At 39.3% G+C, this 17917-nt stretch overlaps 1 protein-coding gene across 1 annotated transcript in view; it reads left to right on the top strand.

The window, feature by feature from the left end:
* ASB16 (ankyrin repeat and SOCS box containing 16) overlaps positions 1-17917 on the top strand; it is a 212996-nt gene that overhangs the window by 68910 nt on the left and 126169 nt on the right. The window contains exon 2 of the mRNA XM_044055166.1: positions 8118-8385. Coding sequence (XP_043911101.1) covers positions 8118-8385 — 268 coding nt within the window. The remainder of the gene's footprint in view (positions 1-8117; positions 8386-17917) is intronic.

The following is a 17917-nucleotide window of genomic DNA, read 5'->3' on the forward strand; positions in this document are numbered from 1 at the left end:
ACTGTACGCCAGTCATGTTGCAACTGGTGTGATAGTCATAGACAAGTAGACAGGATAGGGCTCCAGAGGTAGCTACAACAGCTTGCATTGAGAGCAGACAAGAAGAAGCAAGGATTGAATGTAAAAATAAATAAATAAATAAACTTCAGAATTATGCACACCGGAGCAAGAAATCCATGGAAAACATGTATGCCTGGTGTGTGACTCTTAAGCAAGGCAGAAGAGGAAAGTGGTGTGATGGTTGTAATCACTCCAAAGCTAAATAATTGCATGTAGTGTGAAAGAAGAGTGATGAATGCCAATGAGATATTAAGTGACATAGCACAAAGAGGGTGTTCCAGAGATACTAAGAGACATAGAGATGCTGAAGTCATATTTCTATTGAGCAAGGCACTGGTCGGGTTACAGATTGCCTTTTCAATATGAAGTCCATATTGAGGAGGGGAATCGAGGTTATTAGAAAAGTTGTAATGCACGTTTAACCAAAAGGTGAATGGAATGGAATAGCAGGGGTCTGAGGAAAGACCTAGAAAGTTAGGATGTCGACATCAGAAGAGAGAAACGGAAGAAGGATAAAATCTGAAGATGTCTGGCTGAGAACAAGTTGAAGGAGGTATAGGTAAAACAGAAACAGATGGAAGCTGAAAAATAATAGCCCATATGAGACTAGAAGAAATATTACTTCACAAAGAGGGTGGTACAACCTTAGAATGTTTTCATTCAGTGTAGAAGGTTTCCAGGTTTGCATGGGACAGAAAATGAATAGAATGGGGTATGGGAAAAACTGTTCTGAGGGGGCTGGCAACTTAAGATGAAGCAAAAAATAAACTTGTAACCAAAAACAAAAATAGGCAGCAAGCTGTAGAATTCCAACCAGTTTATTGTTAGAGCTTTCATTCAGAAATTACATGAACTTCTTCAGACAAAGAAACCCCAAGAGTCCTCAGTTAAAATAAAACTATCAATTAAGATGAGATATTTAATTATAAATCCAATTAACATAACTTAAGAAATTTAAAGAGCCAGTGTTATACAATGTAAAATGTATATGTGAATAAATATAAATGCTTTTTTTAAAAATCAGCAGCAATTTTAAAACTACAACATATCAGTCTTATTACTTAATTTTCTAACATGTATAAGTTAATCTAAATACTGTTAAATGCTAGATAGCAACGTAAACAGCTCAAACAAGTGGAAATATAAAATTTGTATGAATGTATAAAGATAGATATGTATAAATAAATATTTATAAATTCATTCAAATAATAGAAAAGTTGCTATACAACCAAATTTCATCTTTGAAGAGCTTTCAATTTCAAAATACATTTTACCGAACAGTATTCATTAAGCCCTGGTGGAACATGTGCATATGTTTTAATTTGCCATACAAGTTCCTGTTCTTTAAGTTTTAATTCCCAGAACCCACCTCTAATGTTCCTATTTGTTGTAATATTGTAAACTGGAATTTATGTGTGGGGTATTCTAAAGTGTGTCTAGCCAAAGCATTTGTGGTATTACCCTTACTAATTTGGTATTGGTGTTCATAAATTCTCTGCTTAAACATTCTTTCAGTTTTACCAATATAGTAGCTTTGGCAACATTGGCATAAAGCAGCATATACTACTCCTGCTGTTTCACAGTTAAATTTTCCATTAATGATGTAGATTTTGTTACGTATGCAAACTTTATTAGTTACCATAATGTGCTGGCACTGCTGACATCTCCCACACTTTCTCATCCCCCATTTGTTGGGGCATTTTTGATTGTTCCTTTCCAACAAATCTTTAAAATTTAGGCCTCTTCTATAGGTAATATGTGGTCTATCTCCCAATGTCATATTAATACCACTATCCTCTGATATTATAGCCCAATTTTTATTCATAATATTCTTAATAGCATGTGCATCAATAGAGAAAGTAGTAAGAAAGCTTATTCTACCATCTTAATTCCTAATACTATTCTCCCTATGCTCATCAGGGGGAGTATCACCTATTGTTTCTCCATAACCCCTGCAGAGAATAGGTTTAAAATGGCCAGTAGTCCTTTTAGTAGCAACTTCATCGAACAATTGTTGAAAAAGCTGTTCTGGATAGCCCCTTTCATGAAACATGACTTTCAATGTGTTACATTCAAACAGAAAATCAGTCTCTGATGAGATCATTCTGGCTGCCCTAACCAGTTGGCCCTTAATAATCGCCCTTTTCTGGTGGAATGGATGGCTACTACTAAAGTGTAGAAAAGTATTTGAGTAAGTAGGTTTCCTGAAAATACTAGCCTTAAGTCTGTTATTGGATCTATCTTTAGATAGTGACACGTCCAGAAAATTAATGGAGTCTGTGTTAAACTCAAAAGTGAAATCTAGGAAGTCTGTGAATTTGGAGATTTCATTAATAAAAGTTGTTACTAAATCTAGACTTCTTTTCCACATAAAAAACATATCGTCCTGATATCTAGTCTACCATTTTACATTTTCCTTAAAAATGGGATTCTGAAATAGGAAATGTCTTTCCCAAAATGCCATGACTGAATTTGCAAAACTGCCCCCGCATGGGGAGCCCATGGCTACCCCAGTTTTTTGCAAAAAATATTCCTTGTCAAAAAATATAAAGTTGTTATTCAAAACTAGATCTAGCAAGGATGCAATTGCATTTATCTTTTGCTGGTCCATCCCTTTCAAAAATAGGAATTCACTAACCCATTCAATGGCAACCTCTTGAGGTATGACGGTATACAGATCCTTTATATCTACCGTCAAAAAATTACACTGTCCTTCAAATTCAAGAGAATTAATATTCTCTAAAAAACCCCACGAATCCTTACAAATTTGGGGTTCACTGCAAATAAATGGCTTAAGTTTACTGTCCACATATTTAGCACACGCATAAGTAATGGATCTCCTGCCATCCACAATTGGCCTAAAAGGTGGATCCATTATACTTTTGTGGATTTTGTGAGATCCAAATAAAACTGGTGTTACTGGTGCTGGCATGCATAGGTAATTATATGTGTCTATGTCAATACTGTTTTCCAAAAACAGGTCATTTAAACTTTCTTTGATTTTTCTGGGTGCACTATTCACTTCGTTTAAGCTAACACACCAGGCTGCCACCTTTATCTGCCTTTATCTGGCTTCATTACCCTAACGTGGCAAATTTTCAACAAGTTAAGTAGTTCAAATTCACCAACTGTCATATTTTTAACTTGTCTCTGTTGATTTTTTTGCCAGTAAAGACCTTATGTCCATCTCACAAATATGTTCGAATATGACAAGAGACTCATTAATAGGAGGGTTGAAAACACTAGATATACGCAAATCATTGTGTATAGCAGACCCATTCCCAAACAGAACTGCTAAGTTCATTTTACGTATGTATAACTTTAAGTCAATGATAGTTCTTGCTATATCAGCTCTCGTATCTGGTATGAATGTTAATCCTTTAGCCAGTAGCTCTACTATTTCACTGCTGATGTACATAGAGGAGAAATTATACACTTTAAAGTCCCCAGATAAGTTAGTAATAATGTCTGGTACATTGTTTATCTCCTCTTGCAATTCTGCTTCTTCCGTTGAAATCCCCCATTCCTCCCTTGTTGTGAATTCTGTTGTTTGCTTCTGACCACCTGAAAATCCTGGCTTGTGGAAGGACCATTATTCTGGCGTTCATTTAAGTATTGTCTGTTGACTCTTTGCTGATTTTCTCTAACCCTTTCACTGTGCCTTGGTAAAGGCATCTGTAACATGCTGTCATCATTATTCTAGTCAGATGAGCTTAGTTGGGGGCATTGCAAAGTATTTGAAGCCTCTCCTTCACTAATGTTATCAAGGGAACTAGAATGTGTTTAATTCAATGGGACTGGAGAGGCATTCCCATTAGTATATGCAGTTACATCTCTTTTAATTTTCTTCTTTTTAACTTCAGCCGCTCTGTTTATTGTGTGATCTATGCTTGTAAAAATGCAAGCATAGTCATACCTGTATTGCTGGCAATCAGTATCTGATATTATTTGATGCTCCAAAATCTCTAAATCACTTTGCAAAGTGTCAATTTGTGAAATGTATTGTGTGATGAGCATTTCTAAAAAATCAAAGCTTTGCTTATCAAATAAGCCTAGTAGCTCCAAATGGAAGGGTGATTTATTAATGAGACCAACTGGATAGCGCCATTGGCGAAGTCCCTTAGGTACAATTTTCTTTGCTATACATTCCTGGAAGTAAAAAACTTCCAATTGAAGTTTCCAACATTTTAAAAGTTTTTGATCAAAACATTTCAAATTAATACAGATGGATATAAGCTGGGGCTCTTCTGCAGCATTAGAAATTACATTAGTGTCGCTGGAGCTGAAAAATTGTGGAGCCGTTAAATAGACATTGCAGGAATTGAATTAGATGCCAGTTGTTGTGTGGAGTGTATATTATGCATTGTACTTGTTGTATTAGTGACCCCTTTACCATGGGAAGTGGGGGGTAGTCCATTATTAATATAATAACTTAGAGGTGATGCAGAAACTGCTGCATAAGTCAAAATGTTACTGCTTACATTTCGGTTGTTAGAACCAGATCCAGGTACTATTCCACTATTGGTTGTATTTGATGAATCCAATCTCCTGGAAAGGTTATCCACTTGCTCAAGTAGTTGCTGTACTAGGAGGGTTAAATTCCCTATGGCATTCGCCTCCGTGTTTGACTCTCCTGCTGTACTAGCTCCATCTTGGGAAAAAAGTGGCTGAGAATTAGATGCAGCTTCACTTGCCATACTAAACTGAATAAACACAAAACAAAAAATAAACTTGTAACCAAAAACAAAAATAGGCAGCAAGCTGTAGAAATCCAACCAGTTTATTGTTAGCGCTTTCGTTCAGAAAATACATGAACTTATTCAGACAAAGAAACCCCAAGAGTCCTCAGTTAAAATAAAACTATCAATTAAGATGAGATAATTAATTATAAAACCAATTAACATAACTTAAGAACTGTAAAGAGCCAGTGTTATACAAGGTAAAATGTATATGTGAATAAATATAAATGTTTTTTTTTTTAATTCAGCAACAATTTTAAAATCACAGCACATCAGTCTTATTACTTAATTTTCTTGTGTGTATAAATTAATCTAAATACTGTTAAATGCTAGATAACAACTTAAACAGCTCAACTTGAAGAACAGGAACTTGTTTGGCATATTAAAACATATGCACATGTTCCACCAGGGCTTAATGAATACTGCTCGATAAAATGTATTTTGAAATTGAAAGCTCTTCAAAGATTAAATTTGGTTGTATAACAACTTTTCTATTAGTTGAATGAATTTATAAATATTTATTTATACATATTTATCTTTATACATTCATACGAATTTTATATTTCTACTTGTTTGAGCTGTTTAAGTTGTTATCTAGCATTTAACAGTATTTAGATTAACTTATACACATAGGAAAATTAAGTAATTAGACTGATGTGTTGTGGTTTTAAAATTGTTGCTGATTTTTAAAAAAAGCATTTATATTGCTGATTTTTAAAAAAAGCATTTATATTTATTCACATATACATTTTAGCTTTTATAACACTGGCTCTTTAAATTTCTTAAGTTATGTTAATTGGTTTTATAATTAATTATCTCATCTTAATTGATAGTTTTATTTTAACTGAGGACTTTTGAGGTTTCTTTGTCTGAAGAAGTTCATGTATTTTCTGAACGAAAGCGCTAACAATAAACTGGTTGGAATTCTACAGCTTGCTGCCTATTTTTTTTTTAGCAACTTAAGATGGCCTCATTAGATCACAGATTTGTTTTCCTGGCACTTCTATATATTCTTCTATGTTTATGTCCATATAGCCAAATTGTGTATACTTTTTAAGCTTTTTTTGAAGGATCCTGTCCAAGCAGTCATTGCTGTGATCACACAATAAGGGTTGTCCTCCATCAGCTGTTATTCATATTTTAATTGCAAGATAATTAGGTAACAGAATTAGCAGTACTGTAAAGGTATGCTCTTCAGAAACACATGCTGAGTACACTGAGGAAGGTTGTATATATTTGTGTACAATGTGTGTACATTTTCAAAAATCATGGCAACACCACTGCAGAGACATGCTTTATATGAGTTCTGAAACAAAAATCTTTAATGCAGATGACATCATTTAGGTTTATGAGCTGTAAAATTCAGGGGTCTGGATTTTATTTATTTATTTGAATTTGTTAACTGGGGTCAAGGACTGATCACAAATGACCATTTTCAGTTTTAGCCCTGGGAAAACTACAGAAATAAAATGACTGTATACAATACAGACTGACTTCAAGTGTGATACAATGTGTACAAAAAGGTTTAAAGTAATGCATCAGAAATGTAAGGTAAGTATAATTAAGCATCGAGTAGGAGAAATTTGTTACATTCTATTGCTGATTGACTGAAATGACCTTATGCAGTATAGAGAAGTTATACACACCACTATATACAAAAGAGTCAAATCTTAAGATAAGTGTGATATACAGTTAAGGGGATACAGAGAGTATGAAATGTTATTAGACAGTGACAAAACATGTGCTTTCATGCCTCTCATCTGTAAAGATTTTCACAGAATGTCCAGATATAAGTTTCGTATTTTTCATCTGCTTCTTATAAAGTTTGTGGTTTTCTTGCAAATCACTTGATAATCTTAGGATTAAAGTCACTAAATGGTGGCATACATTTGAGTTTCACACTTCATATCCTTCAGAAAATGCATGCTAGTAAAACCCTTTTATTCTACCAACTTTCTATGTTTATGAGTAATATTTAAAATCTGTCCCTATTTTGTAGCCTTTATCCCCCCATTAGTTTAGGCTTTGTCCAGATTTCTTGGGCTAAGATGTTGAGAGGTATGGGTAACATGGCCAGGAGCATAACACTGGCATTAAGCACATTTCAGAAGATGAGACTGAGCTGTTAATTGTATGAAAATTTGGATGCAACTAACTGCTTTTCCTTTAAGAAATGTTACATTATTTAAAGGAGACAATTCTAATCACAGACAAATATTGTTTAATGTGCTGTACAATTATTTTCTCCACTCCTAATACAGCATTTGCAAACTAGGATAATATCCAGCTCTATTTAAATTCTAACCCAAACCTACAGTGCCCTTTGCATATGCCATAGGACTGACAGAGCACCCCATTAATGGTCCTCAGGCATGACCTCTGCAATATCTCTAGGTTCTGTAGCAGACCACATTTACAGCATGTTGAGGTCCAATACAAGAGCTATAATTTCCTGTTCCATTGTGACCCTGACATGGATTGAGCAATTAGAAAATAAATGAATGAATTCTGGGAGTGAGCATTCAGTAAAAAAACAGCACATTGCTTTTTACAAGTAACCAGTCAATCTTCATTTCTGAACTTAGGTTACTATCAATGTGAACAGTAACCTAGCACTAGAATATCACATTGTGTACCCACGGTTATCCCTGTGTTTCTCCGTTCTTTCTATTATAAATTAACAAGATGTGTTGCGATAAAAGTCACCTTAATATTCTTTACTGCAGGAGTCAAAGTTTAACCTTTGAATTGCACAGTTGACCCTCCTGTTGCTTGACAGTAACGTGATTAGAACTAGACTGGCAGTACAAAGCAAACGTTAATGTAACAAGCTGTTGGTGATTTTGTGAGCCACTCAGCAGACCTGGGTTTGAGTCCCAAAGATTCTAACAGCTTTCCGTGCGCCCCTTGTGGAATAAATTATTATTTTCCTGCTCCTAATTTGAAATTGAAAGCATGTTTATTCCCACAAATATTAAGTGTTATCATTAAACCATCTGTTCTCAGGTCATGTCTACAGTAACCATGGTAGACTTAACAGATTCTAATTATTAATTTCATCATAGTGTAAGCATAATTTATTTTCTACTGCTTGATTCAAAAGTGCTGTGCGTTAGCTCATGTTCTCAGGTATTACTGTCCTATCCCAGCTGACAATGCAGCTGTTTTACCATCTTAGTTTAGCATTTGCTGTTGGTCATATTTTTAAAGCATGGAGGATATTGAAGAAGATGTATTTTTTACTTTTCCTATACATCTCAACAGTTGCTCTTAGGTTATTACAGGTGCTGTATTACATCTATCTTTTCCTCATTTTAGGTCTCTGGACCTTGACCCCTAAACAGAAGCAGACTTCTGCCCTGCGTATTGCTGCAGCCAGAGGGTACACTGATTGCCTGAGGCACTTATTAATGCATGGTGCAGATATCAATGCTGCCCCGGGTGGACAAACTGCCTTACATGATGCTTGTGCAAATAAACAGACTGAAAGTACTGAGTTGCTTCTCAGCTTTGGAGCCAATCCAAATGTCTTCTCGGAAGAAGGTGTCACCCCACTTCACCTCTGCAACACTCCAGAAACATTCCAGTAAGTTATATATACTGACTCTATGTTTAATAATGTTCTTTTGACCTTACTACTTTAATTTTCACATTAATATGCATAGTTTAACAATGCTTATTATATGAATGAATGTACATAACTTCAGTTCAGTTTATCTGTAGCAATTTAACATATGTTCCCCTCCTTTAGTATACTAATTATAAGTGTAACAGGGCTAGCCACCCGGTGGTGTGAACCTTAGCTCAAGATGATTGTCACTGTTGAAGTGACACCCCAATGTCATGTGCAAAATGGGAAATAGGGGGTGAGGATGGATGGATGGATGGATGAATGGATGGATGGATGGATGGATGGATGGATGGATGAAATAAGTGTAACAGGCTTCCTTTAGGACTCAGGGAGAAGAAAGCTAGTGTATAATTCATACGTATGTGGCAAATGATCTTAACTTTTTTTTTACTTTATTTCCTTATAACAAAAGTTGCAATGATTATAGAATAAAGCAGTACAGGACTATTTTGTCAGTAAGATGGACAGACCAGTCATCAGACAGATTTGCTTAGTTAAGTCTCTTAGTGTTCTTTTTTTTCAGTTTTCAGAGGCTCGTCATTTGCAAATGAAAGTTGTCATAATGATAGATGTGTTGGACTAGGCCCAGCTTCCTCTCCCCAAAGGGCATGAAGTCATCAGGACTTGGTCAGCTCAGTATCTAAAACTTTCAAAGGTTATAAAAACGCCTTCTTTTTACCTATAATCGTTTGCACAGAAGACCCTTATCCAGATCTCTCTAGATCCATGCTAAGGTGGAGCTTGCAAGAAGGGGAAACAAAACTCTGTGAAATAACTTCCTGACTAAACTGAAGAGGCTGGGGAAAGGAGGGTAGGTTGTAGAGGAAGATCTGTTGTTACAGGAAGTATGTAGACTTTGTATGGGGTAAGACTAGTCACTATTCCTCTACCCATAGGAGAGAGTCCTAAACTTATCATGATGGGCAGATCCTAATAAACAATACCTGTTGAGATAAAATCTCCAGAGAAAAGTTAAAGTGGAGATCACTGGACCCTAAAATGTCTTGCAAAGTTATTGAGGGAGATATCTGACCCCTTTATTATTATGATGATTATTATTATTATTATTATTATGACTTCATGAAGTCTGTCAGTGCAGAGGATTAAGGCTATGAGCTCATAATGAGCTTCCTGTGGTCCAAGGTTTGATTCCCTCAGCCTCCATTTGTCTACTGTGTGACTCTGAGCAAGTTACTTAACCAGACAGTGCTCTGGGGTAGCTGGAGATTTAGCTTGGCTCCTCAGTAGTATCCTAGACTCTATGCCTAGTAGCTACGCATGACGTCATGTACAGGAGGAGATTTGTGTAAGGATGATGATACTATGCCTGATTACTGCAGATTAGAAAGAGAACTTCAGATAGAGATCAGGTCCACATTAGGTAAGATGCACAAGTATAGAGTAGATGCTGACTGGAAACAAAATGCAGGTATCCTACCAGGTAGAAATTAGAATAATTGGAAAGTAATGGGAGTCGATGGACAGGTAAATGTACTGTATTACCAAGCTCCTAAACATGAACGGGAGCATATGGTGTGTGAGGGTGAAGTATAACCAAGACATCCATTAGGGAGGCACAGTGGCACAGGAGATAGTGTTGCACCTCACAACCAAAGGTTCCTTGGTTTGATTCTGGGCTAGGGTGCCTTCTGTGTGGAATCAGCCTGTGTTCATGTGGGCTTTCTCTAGGTGTTCTGGTTTCCTGTCACATTCCAAAGCCATGCAGTAGGTGGATTGGACACTTTAAACTGGCCGTAGGTATGACTGCACATGATTCTGTGCAAAATGGAAAAACAATAGTGGCAAGACTAGGTACACAGTGGTGTGATCATTGGCTTTAGACGATGGTTAATGATGTGACACCCCAACCCCATTTGCAAAAATGGGAAAAAAGGAGGTTATGGATGGATGGACCTAAGCTACAGAGACAAAGGCTAAATAGGTTTCAGGCAAAGTTGCAAACCCCACCAGACTACCAGACTAGAGTTAGTCTGGAGGCTAAAAGTGTAGCTTAGAAACAGATAAATATAGCCATGGAAATAAGCATGGCTTAATGCTGTATTGCCCGATACAGCCTACTAGCATGAACTGACACAGCCAGTTTGGGGACCAACAGTCAGTACTGTAAAGATAGGGGATCTCCTCAATTGAGAAGGTCACCACTACATGTTGTTGCAGAAGTTTGCAGTATTCCTTCATCAAACTTACTTTAAATCCATAATTTGGAAGTGGATGAGAAAAAGAATTGCAGAAAAGCAACATAAAGAATCCGCAGGGCATTCTAATGAGATGGAAATGTGAGTACGACAGCATTTGAAAATGTTCTATTAATATTCTTGGTCTATTATGTTGGCACCAAAGGTAATACAGGTTGTGCCATGGGGTAACTGCTATATTAGTAAGTTAAAGGTGTACACATATATATATGTGCTTCCCTGTAGATATTGACATATGACCAAAACTGCAAGAAGGCCTTTGAAGAACCTAAGAATAATGTGCCATGTCAAATACAAATATAGTGGAGTAATCATTTCTAAGATTAATCTGAAGGAAGTGCTAGAGATGTGTAAATAAGGAAGAATAACAAACCCCCCAAACTGACAGAATGAGGAGTAAAATTGTAAGCTTGTTGGTTACAAGAGCAGCGACTAAAAGGAGGGGTAGTATGCTTCTAAGAAGAGGGTTTAACTACTTTACAAATAAGTTTCTAAGGTAAAGAGAAACTTTTTCCTTAAAAAGGATCAATCAAGAAAGAACAGTTCAAGAAAAAGACAGTGGGCCAGATTCATGAATGCCTACACTAAGTGCAGCTATCGTGTATGCAGTACGGCTTGCCAAGCACACGATACGGCACTATTTCATATTCATTAAATGACTCTAAAGTTAAAGTAGAGCTTCAGAACAAGGGTAAAGAGCAGGGTATGCTAATGAAAGCATAAGTAGCTGAATTATATGCTAATTAACTAATCAGACATGGCAGAGCTATTCAGGAACCGATAAAATAATCGTGTACACTCAGTGTAGCCATTTACCCTGATGTCCAGGCCTCTGTAATGCAGTCAGTATTATAGTTAAAAAATGTTAGGGCTTACTGCTGCCATCATTAACCTGAATGTGCAACAGGATTTAATTCAATATGCTGCTGCTGCCAGACCTCATCCAAGAAGAAGAAAGGTGTTTAGACCCCATTTGACTTACCATGGACTGCCTGGCACAGTAGTTTACAGCGATACCAGGTGGACAGGGAAACACTAGAGGAAATATGCAACTTGTGCTGCCCTTACATGATGCCCCAGGAAAATCATGGAGAACCCATCCCAGTGGAAACAAAGGTATATGTAGCTTTTTGTATACTAGCTACAGGTAGCTTCTAGAATATTACATCAGTTTCTAAATGCATTGTTACAACATGCAATGGAGCACATCTGTTTCCTGTGCATCTCAGAGGAGAGAGGAAGAACCATTCAGGAATTTTATGCAATAGTACATTTCCCTGAAGTTTTGGGGGCCATAGATTGCACTCACACAGAAATAAAAGTCCCACCCAATGAACAGTGAAGGAGGTACATTAACAGGAAAGGATACCACTCTATAAACTGTCAGGTTGTCTGTAATGCTCAAGGAATCATCTACAATGTCTGTGCAGGTAACCCAGGCAGTTTTTGTGACTCACACCCATGACACACCTGTGAACTGTACATATGGTTTGCAAGGGGTGACTTTCCAAAACAGCATCTAGTGGAGGATGCAGGTTATGCACTGGAACCTTGGCTCATGACACCTTTAGAAACCCACACAACTCCAATGAGCAAGGATACAACAATGTCCATGCTCAAACTAGTGATGTCATAGAACGTGTATTCAGCTTGCTCAAATCAAGGTTCATAGGTTGGTACTAGGCTATTGGCCCTAGGGCCTATACAAGCCTAGCCATAACAATTCCCTGGCTATTTCTTCCCACATATTTACTTCCCTGGACCCCTGTCTAGCAGGGCGACTGATGTGATCCCTGGGGTGAATTTCCTATCTCCCATCCAATCATTAAGGTTCCTTTTGAAGAGGGCCAAAGAGGCGCTCTGCTTGACATGTATGGGCAGTCTATTCCAGAGTCTGGGGAGTCTCTGGGTCAGGAACCAATCCCTCCAGCATGTTTTGTTCATTGTGATGACAAGGTTTAGATCCCTGGAGCGTGCGGCTCTGAGGGATTGGGATTTCTATAAGTGTAGCATGCCCAACAGTTCTGGGTTTGACATGGCCTTGTATGTTAAGCAGAGATCGCCTCTGAGTAGACAATATGCCAAAGAGTATAGGTGGGAGTTTTTTTAGATGGTCAGCGTAGGGCATCTGCTTTAGCCCTGTGATTCTAGACACATCTGGAGGCACCGTGCAATATGACACAGCAATTGCTGCCCAAATACTCACAGTCTGTGGGCGGCACAGTGGTGCAGCGGTTAACGTTGTCGCCTCACAGCAAGAGGTTCTCCAGTTCGATTCTCGGCTGGGGTGCCTTCTGTGTGGAGTTTGCATGTTCTCCCTGTGTTCGCGTGGGTTTCCTCCGGGTACTCCGGTTTCCTCCCACATTCCAAAGACATGCATCTGGAGCATTTCTCCCCGGGCCTCCGCTGAAAACAGGCTCTGTGGAACCTAGTCGGGCATTCCCGGTCAACAAATGATAAATAAATAAATAAAATAAAAATAAATAAAATGTTGCACAATATAATTCTCAGGAAACCACTTCAACTAGGACAACTAGGGGCAGGAGAACAGGCAGGGCCATCAGCTTTAGCAGATATAGATGAGGAGTCTGAAGATGAACCACCAACTGCAGATGCTACCGGTACACATAGGCATGCACAACATGCCAAGGGTCTGGCTAAAAGGTGAAGGACAGCATGCACATTGACTACCTAAGTGAAAACCTAGCAGCCTGAGCACATACAAATATTAAAAGTGATGCCTGTGAAACTGCAAAACCTTTACTTAAACATATAATGGTTGTGTTCTGTTAGCATTACACAGAGACTACCCCTGAAGGACACATCTTGTAGCCTCACTATTAACAAGGTAAGTCTTGAACCTGTATAAAAAAAAGAGGTATATAACTGATTACTCTCATATGCAAATTTTTACATATCCAGTTGGAACGTGTTCCAGGTGTATAGTAATGTCAGTAATAGCTTATGACTGATGTTTACAATATACAGCTATGGATTTTGCCCCATACTGTGCATCAAGCATTTCAGGTGACCACTGTATATAAACCAGTGAGTAGATCAATGGTAACATCATTTGCACAATGATACCATGAAGCAATACTTAATAATTTATTTTGACCTCATTACTAAGAATACTAACAGAAATAAAGTGATGGTTAACCAGTACATAATCATTCACAAGTGAGTATAAACAATGAATAGAAACATTTCTTCTACAATACATTTATGTTAAAGCAAGCATCTGAGTAAGCAAGCACTAGCTATCCAATCTGTACATCAGACATATATACAACCCTAAGCCACAAAGAAATGTACAAAGGGCAGGGCACAATCATTATCACTTATATTTGGGGGTACAGGAGGGCAAGCCTGATGCCAAAGAAATAAGCTTGTGCAAGTAAAACAAAAATGTATTCAATAAATATCCAATTGACAGGGCTAGTAAGATATGTATAACAGTCAACAGTACTGTTTAAATAAAGTTGTGTGTGTGTGTGTGTGTGTGTGTGTGTGTGTGTGTGTGTGTGTGTGTGTGTGTGTGTGTGTGTGTGTGTGTGTGTGTGTGTGTGTGTGTGTGTGTGTGTGTGTGTGTGTGTGTGTGTGGTGGTATCGGCAAGTATTTGTTGAATGTGCTTGTGTCTGCACAACACTGTGCTAACACTATGTCATTGCATGTCAGAAAAGTGTGAACCATGCATGGTAGACTAGTCAGTTCTGTGTCATCACCCCCCAGCCATGACAAGTACCTCTGACAGGAGTTGCACTGCTAGTTCCATGGCCTTGGCTAGAAGTAGGGGCACCATCTGAATATGAACAATGTCTGCTGGATGAGCTCTCATCACGACTATATCCTGTACCATGATGACATGGTCCACCACATCTGGGTGTGAGCACAGCAATTACTGATGGAGCAGTGGAAGTAGTGCCACTACAGGCCCATGATCTTGCGCAACCACATTGGCTAATACCGGACAACGTAGCCACTTTCTGGCCACATGGATGATGATCCTTTCCCCAGCAGACATTCCATTACAGACACTGCCTGATCTAGTGTGTCATTCATCCTGTCCAAGTAGTCGCCCTCATGGTTCAAGTAGTCCTACATGTCAGAATGCATAATGTTTAGTACTCCCACTATCTCTTCTGAAGCCCTGCTGGAACGTGCCTGGGCCTCAGTTATGGCCCTACACATACATCGTGTGGCACCTACTGACAAACCAACATCAGGAAGAGGGTGGACAGCAGGCCTCCTCCAAGCACCTCTACCAACCTGCCTGTGTGGCACTTCACTCTCATGATGGCTACTGGGGGAATCAACCAATTCTGTATCTGAAGTAACCACACTTACCTGATCAACTGTGTCAACCTCAACCTGTCTTATGTCTGAGGTCTCTGTATCATGGGTATGCTTAAGCATACAGACCATGTTCAAAATAGGGTCAGGGGATGTTGGATTCACAACCTCAGTGTCAGACTGGCACTCTGTACCAGAGTGTGGCTCTTCATCATCGCCATCATTATCAGAAGCTACATCAGGCAGTAGGAATTCCATGGTGCCACGGGCAGGATCACCTATAATAACAAGTAATCAATACAACAAAGTGAGAAATAGAATAAACAATGATCAGACTTGCAGTGGGCAGCAACACAGACTCTACATGATGTCCTATAAGGGGAACAGTTGTACAGACCCAACCGCTTTGGCCATCTACTGTGGTGCGCATTATCCTCAAGATAGGAGAATACAGATCACAAACTGTGCACCGTGGGAGGGCCAGCCACTCAGTGGTGTAAAATATAGCTCTAGGTGATTTGGTCATGTTGACTAATGTTGCCAAAATGGGCATGGGTAGTTACCAGTGATAAGTGGGTTGAGGACCCAGCATATTCTGACCTACGCCAGGCACCCTTGCTACCAGTGGGAGGGGTATATGTGCCCCTATTGGCCAGTGTGTGCCAGACATAAAGCCCAGCAGCCCCGGGACAATAAACTATTGGCCGACCAGTGTCTAGTTGCCCAGCCTTGGTTACCTGGGATAGCTCTGTTTAGTGAAAGCTGGACATAAAACCAACCAACCTGCCAAACATGAATTGGGAATTGTTACGCTTAATGTAAGTTCACTGACAGGATACGGCTTGGAAGTGGATGACATGATGATACGGAAGAGGCTGGACCTTCCTATGCATCCACGAGACGAGATGGAAGGGCAGTGCAGCAAAGCACTTGGGATCCAGACTCTACTACTCAGGAGGGGGACAGGCTAGAAATGGTGTAGGAATTGTGGTGAGAGAGAGGCTTCAGAAGGCAGTGAGGGATATCATCAGAATTAATGACAGACTCATGGCAATCAGACTCCAGTGTAACAATAGGGCAGTATTCATAATCTCAGCCTATGCCCCACAGCAGGGTTGTGACTGTTAGGAAAAGAGTGCATTCAGACAGCAGATGCAGGCTCTACTAGATAAAGCAGCACAACATGAATTGGTGTTGATAATGGATGACTTGAATGCACATATCAGGACAGACAAAACAGGATATGAGGACTGCCTGGGTCTGGCAAATGGCTTGATAGTAGTCAACGCATGGTTCAGAAAGAGATACAGTCACAAGATCAAATACAAAAGTAGCCAACATGCAAGTCAGGTAGGATTCCTCCTAGTAAGAAAAAGGCACTGGGGTAGAATCCATGATTGTAAAGTCATCCCCAGTGAAACAGTAGGCCCATAGCATAAACCACTAGTTGCCACAATCAGCTGCAAGCAGTGGTCAGAGAAGGCTCTAAGGTCAACAGAGACCAGGCTGAAGACTGGAAGTTGACTGGAGAGAAAAATACAACAGTTAAAGGAATTACTCAGGGCTCTAGCACCCCAAGAAGAGGAGGAAACGGGGAGGTGAACAAGAATGGCAGCGCCTAAAAACAGCATGTGTTAGGACTACAGAAAAGATATGTGGCTGAGCCAGGTATGGAAATAAGGTACATAAGGAAAGCTGGTTGTAGAATGCAGAAGTCCAGGAAGTCATCAAAAGAAAAAAACAGTGTAGGAAGAAGTGGGAGATGGAAAAGACTGACCAGGCTAGGATGGGCTACTGGTTGGCTAACAAAGAAGCTAAGAAAGAAGTTGCAATAGCAAAGAATAGGGCATCGGAGGCACTCTACCAGCTTCTGGAATGTGACTCAGTAAGGGGCACAAAGAAACTATATCAGGTTACAAGGCAAAGACAGAAAGATAAAGAAGATAGTCAGACACCCTTCATAAGGGATGCCAAAGAAGATAGTCAGACACCCTTCATAAGGGATGCCAGCAATAACCTACTCACCAGTCCACAGGACATCAAAGGCAGATGGAAGGAGTATTTCCAGCAGTTTCTGAATGAAACAAAAGCTGTACTGCCCCAGAAACAGCCTACAATGAGAGAAGAAAAGGAGCCCACCCTAGAAGAAGTAAGAATAGCACTAAGGAAAATGAAGCCAGGGAAAGCAACAGGCTCAGATGAGGTCACAACAGATATATTTAAGGAGGCTGGGTGAGATAGGGGAGAAATGGCTCCTGAGGATACTGATAGCAGTATGGAGAGAAAGGCATATCCCAGATGACTGGAGAATAAGCATACTCATGCCAGTGTACAAGAACAAAGGGGACATCCACAACTGTGGGCAGTACAGAGGCATCAAACTCCTATCACATTGCATGAAAGTTCTGGAGAGGGTGATAAATGGATATTCAGAATAGTAGAATGTAAGATGGGAAATGAGCAGTTCAGATTCAGATCAGGATGCAGCACAACTGACCCGATGTTTGCAGTGAGACAGATACTTGAGAAGAAGCTAGAGATGAGGAGAGAGTCCAACTGGGTATTCCTAGACTTGGAGAAAGCATTTGACAAGGTCCCAAGAAAGCTGATCTGGGCAGTACTGAGGTGGTTTGAAGTCCCACAAACATTGGTAGAATTAGTGCAGGCTATGTACAAGGACCCAATGACTCATGTACGAACAGTGTTCGGTCTCACAGATGGGTTCCCAGTGGGTGTGGATGTACCCCAGAGTTCATCTCTGAGCCCAGTGCTGTTCATACTAGTGATGGACTACATTAGCAAACAGGTCAGAGGAGGCAGATCACAAAGTTCCTTTATGCAGATGATGTGGCAGTACAGGCAGACTCTGAGGTAGAACTTCAGCAAAGGATAGAAGAATGGAATGCAAAACTGAAGACACATGGGATGAAATTAAGCTCAGATAAGACGGTGGTAATGGCAGCAAATTGGGGAAATC

The sequence above is a fragment of the Protopterus annectens genome, chromosome 13.part0 (genome assembly GCF_019279795.1).
Source record: "Protopterus annectens isolate FY-2018-M chromosome 13.part0, PAN1.0, whole genome shotgun sequence".
Lineage (NCBI taxonomy): Eukaryota > Metazoa > Chordata > Ceratodontiformes > Protopteridae > Protopterus > Protopterus annectens.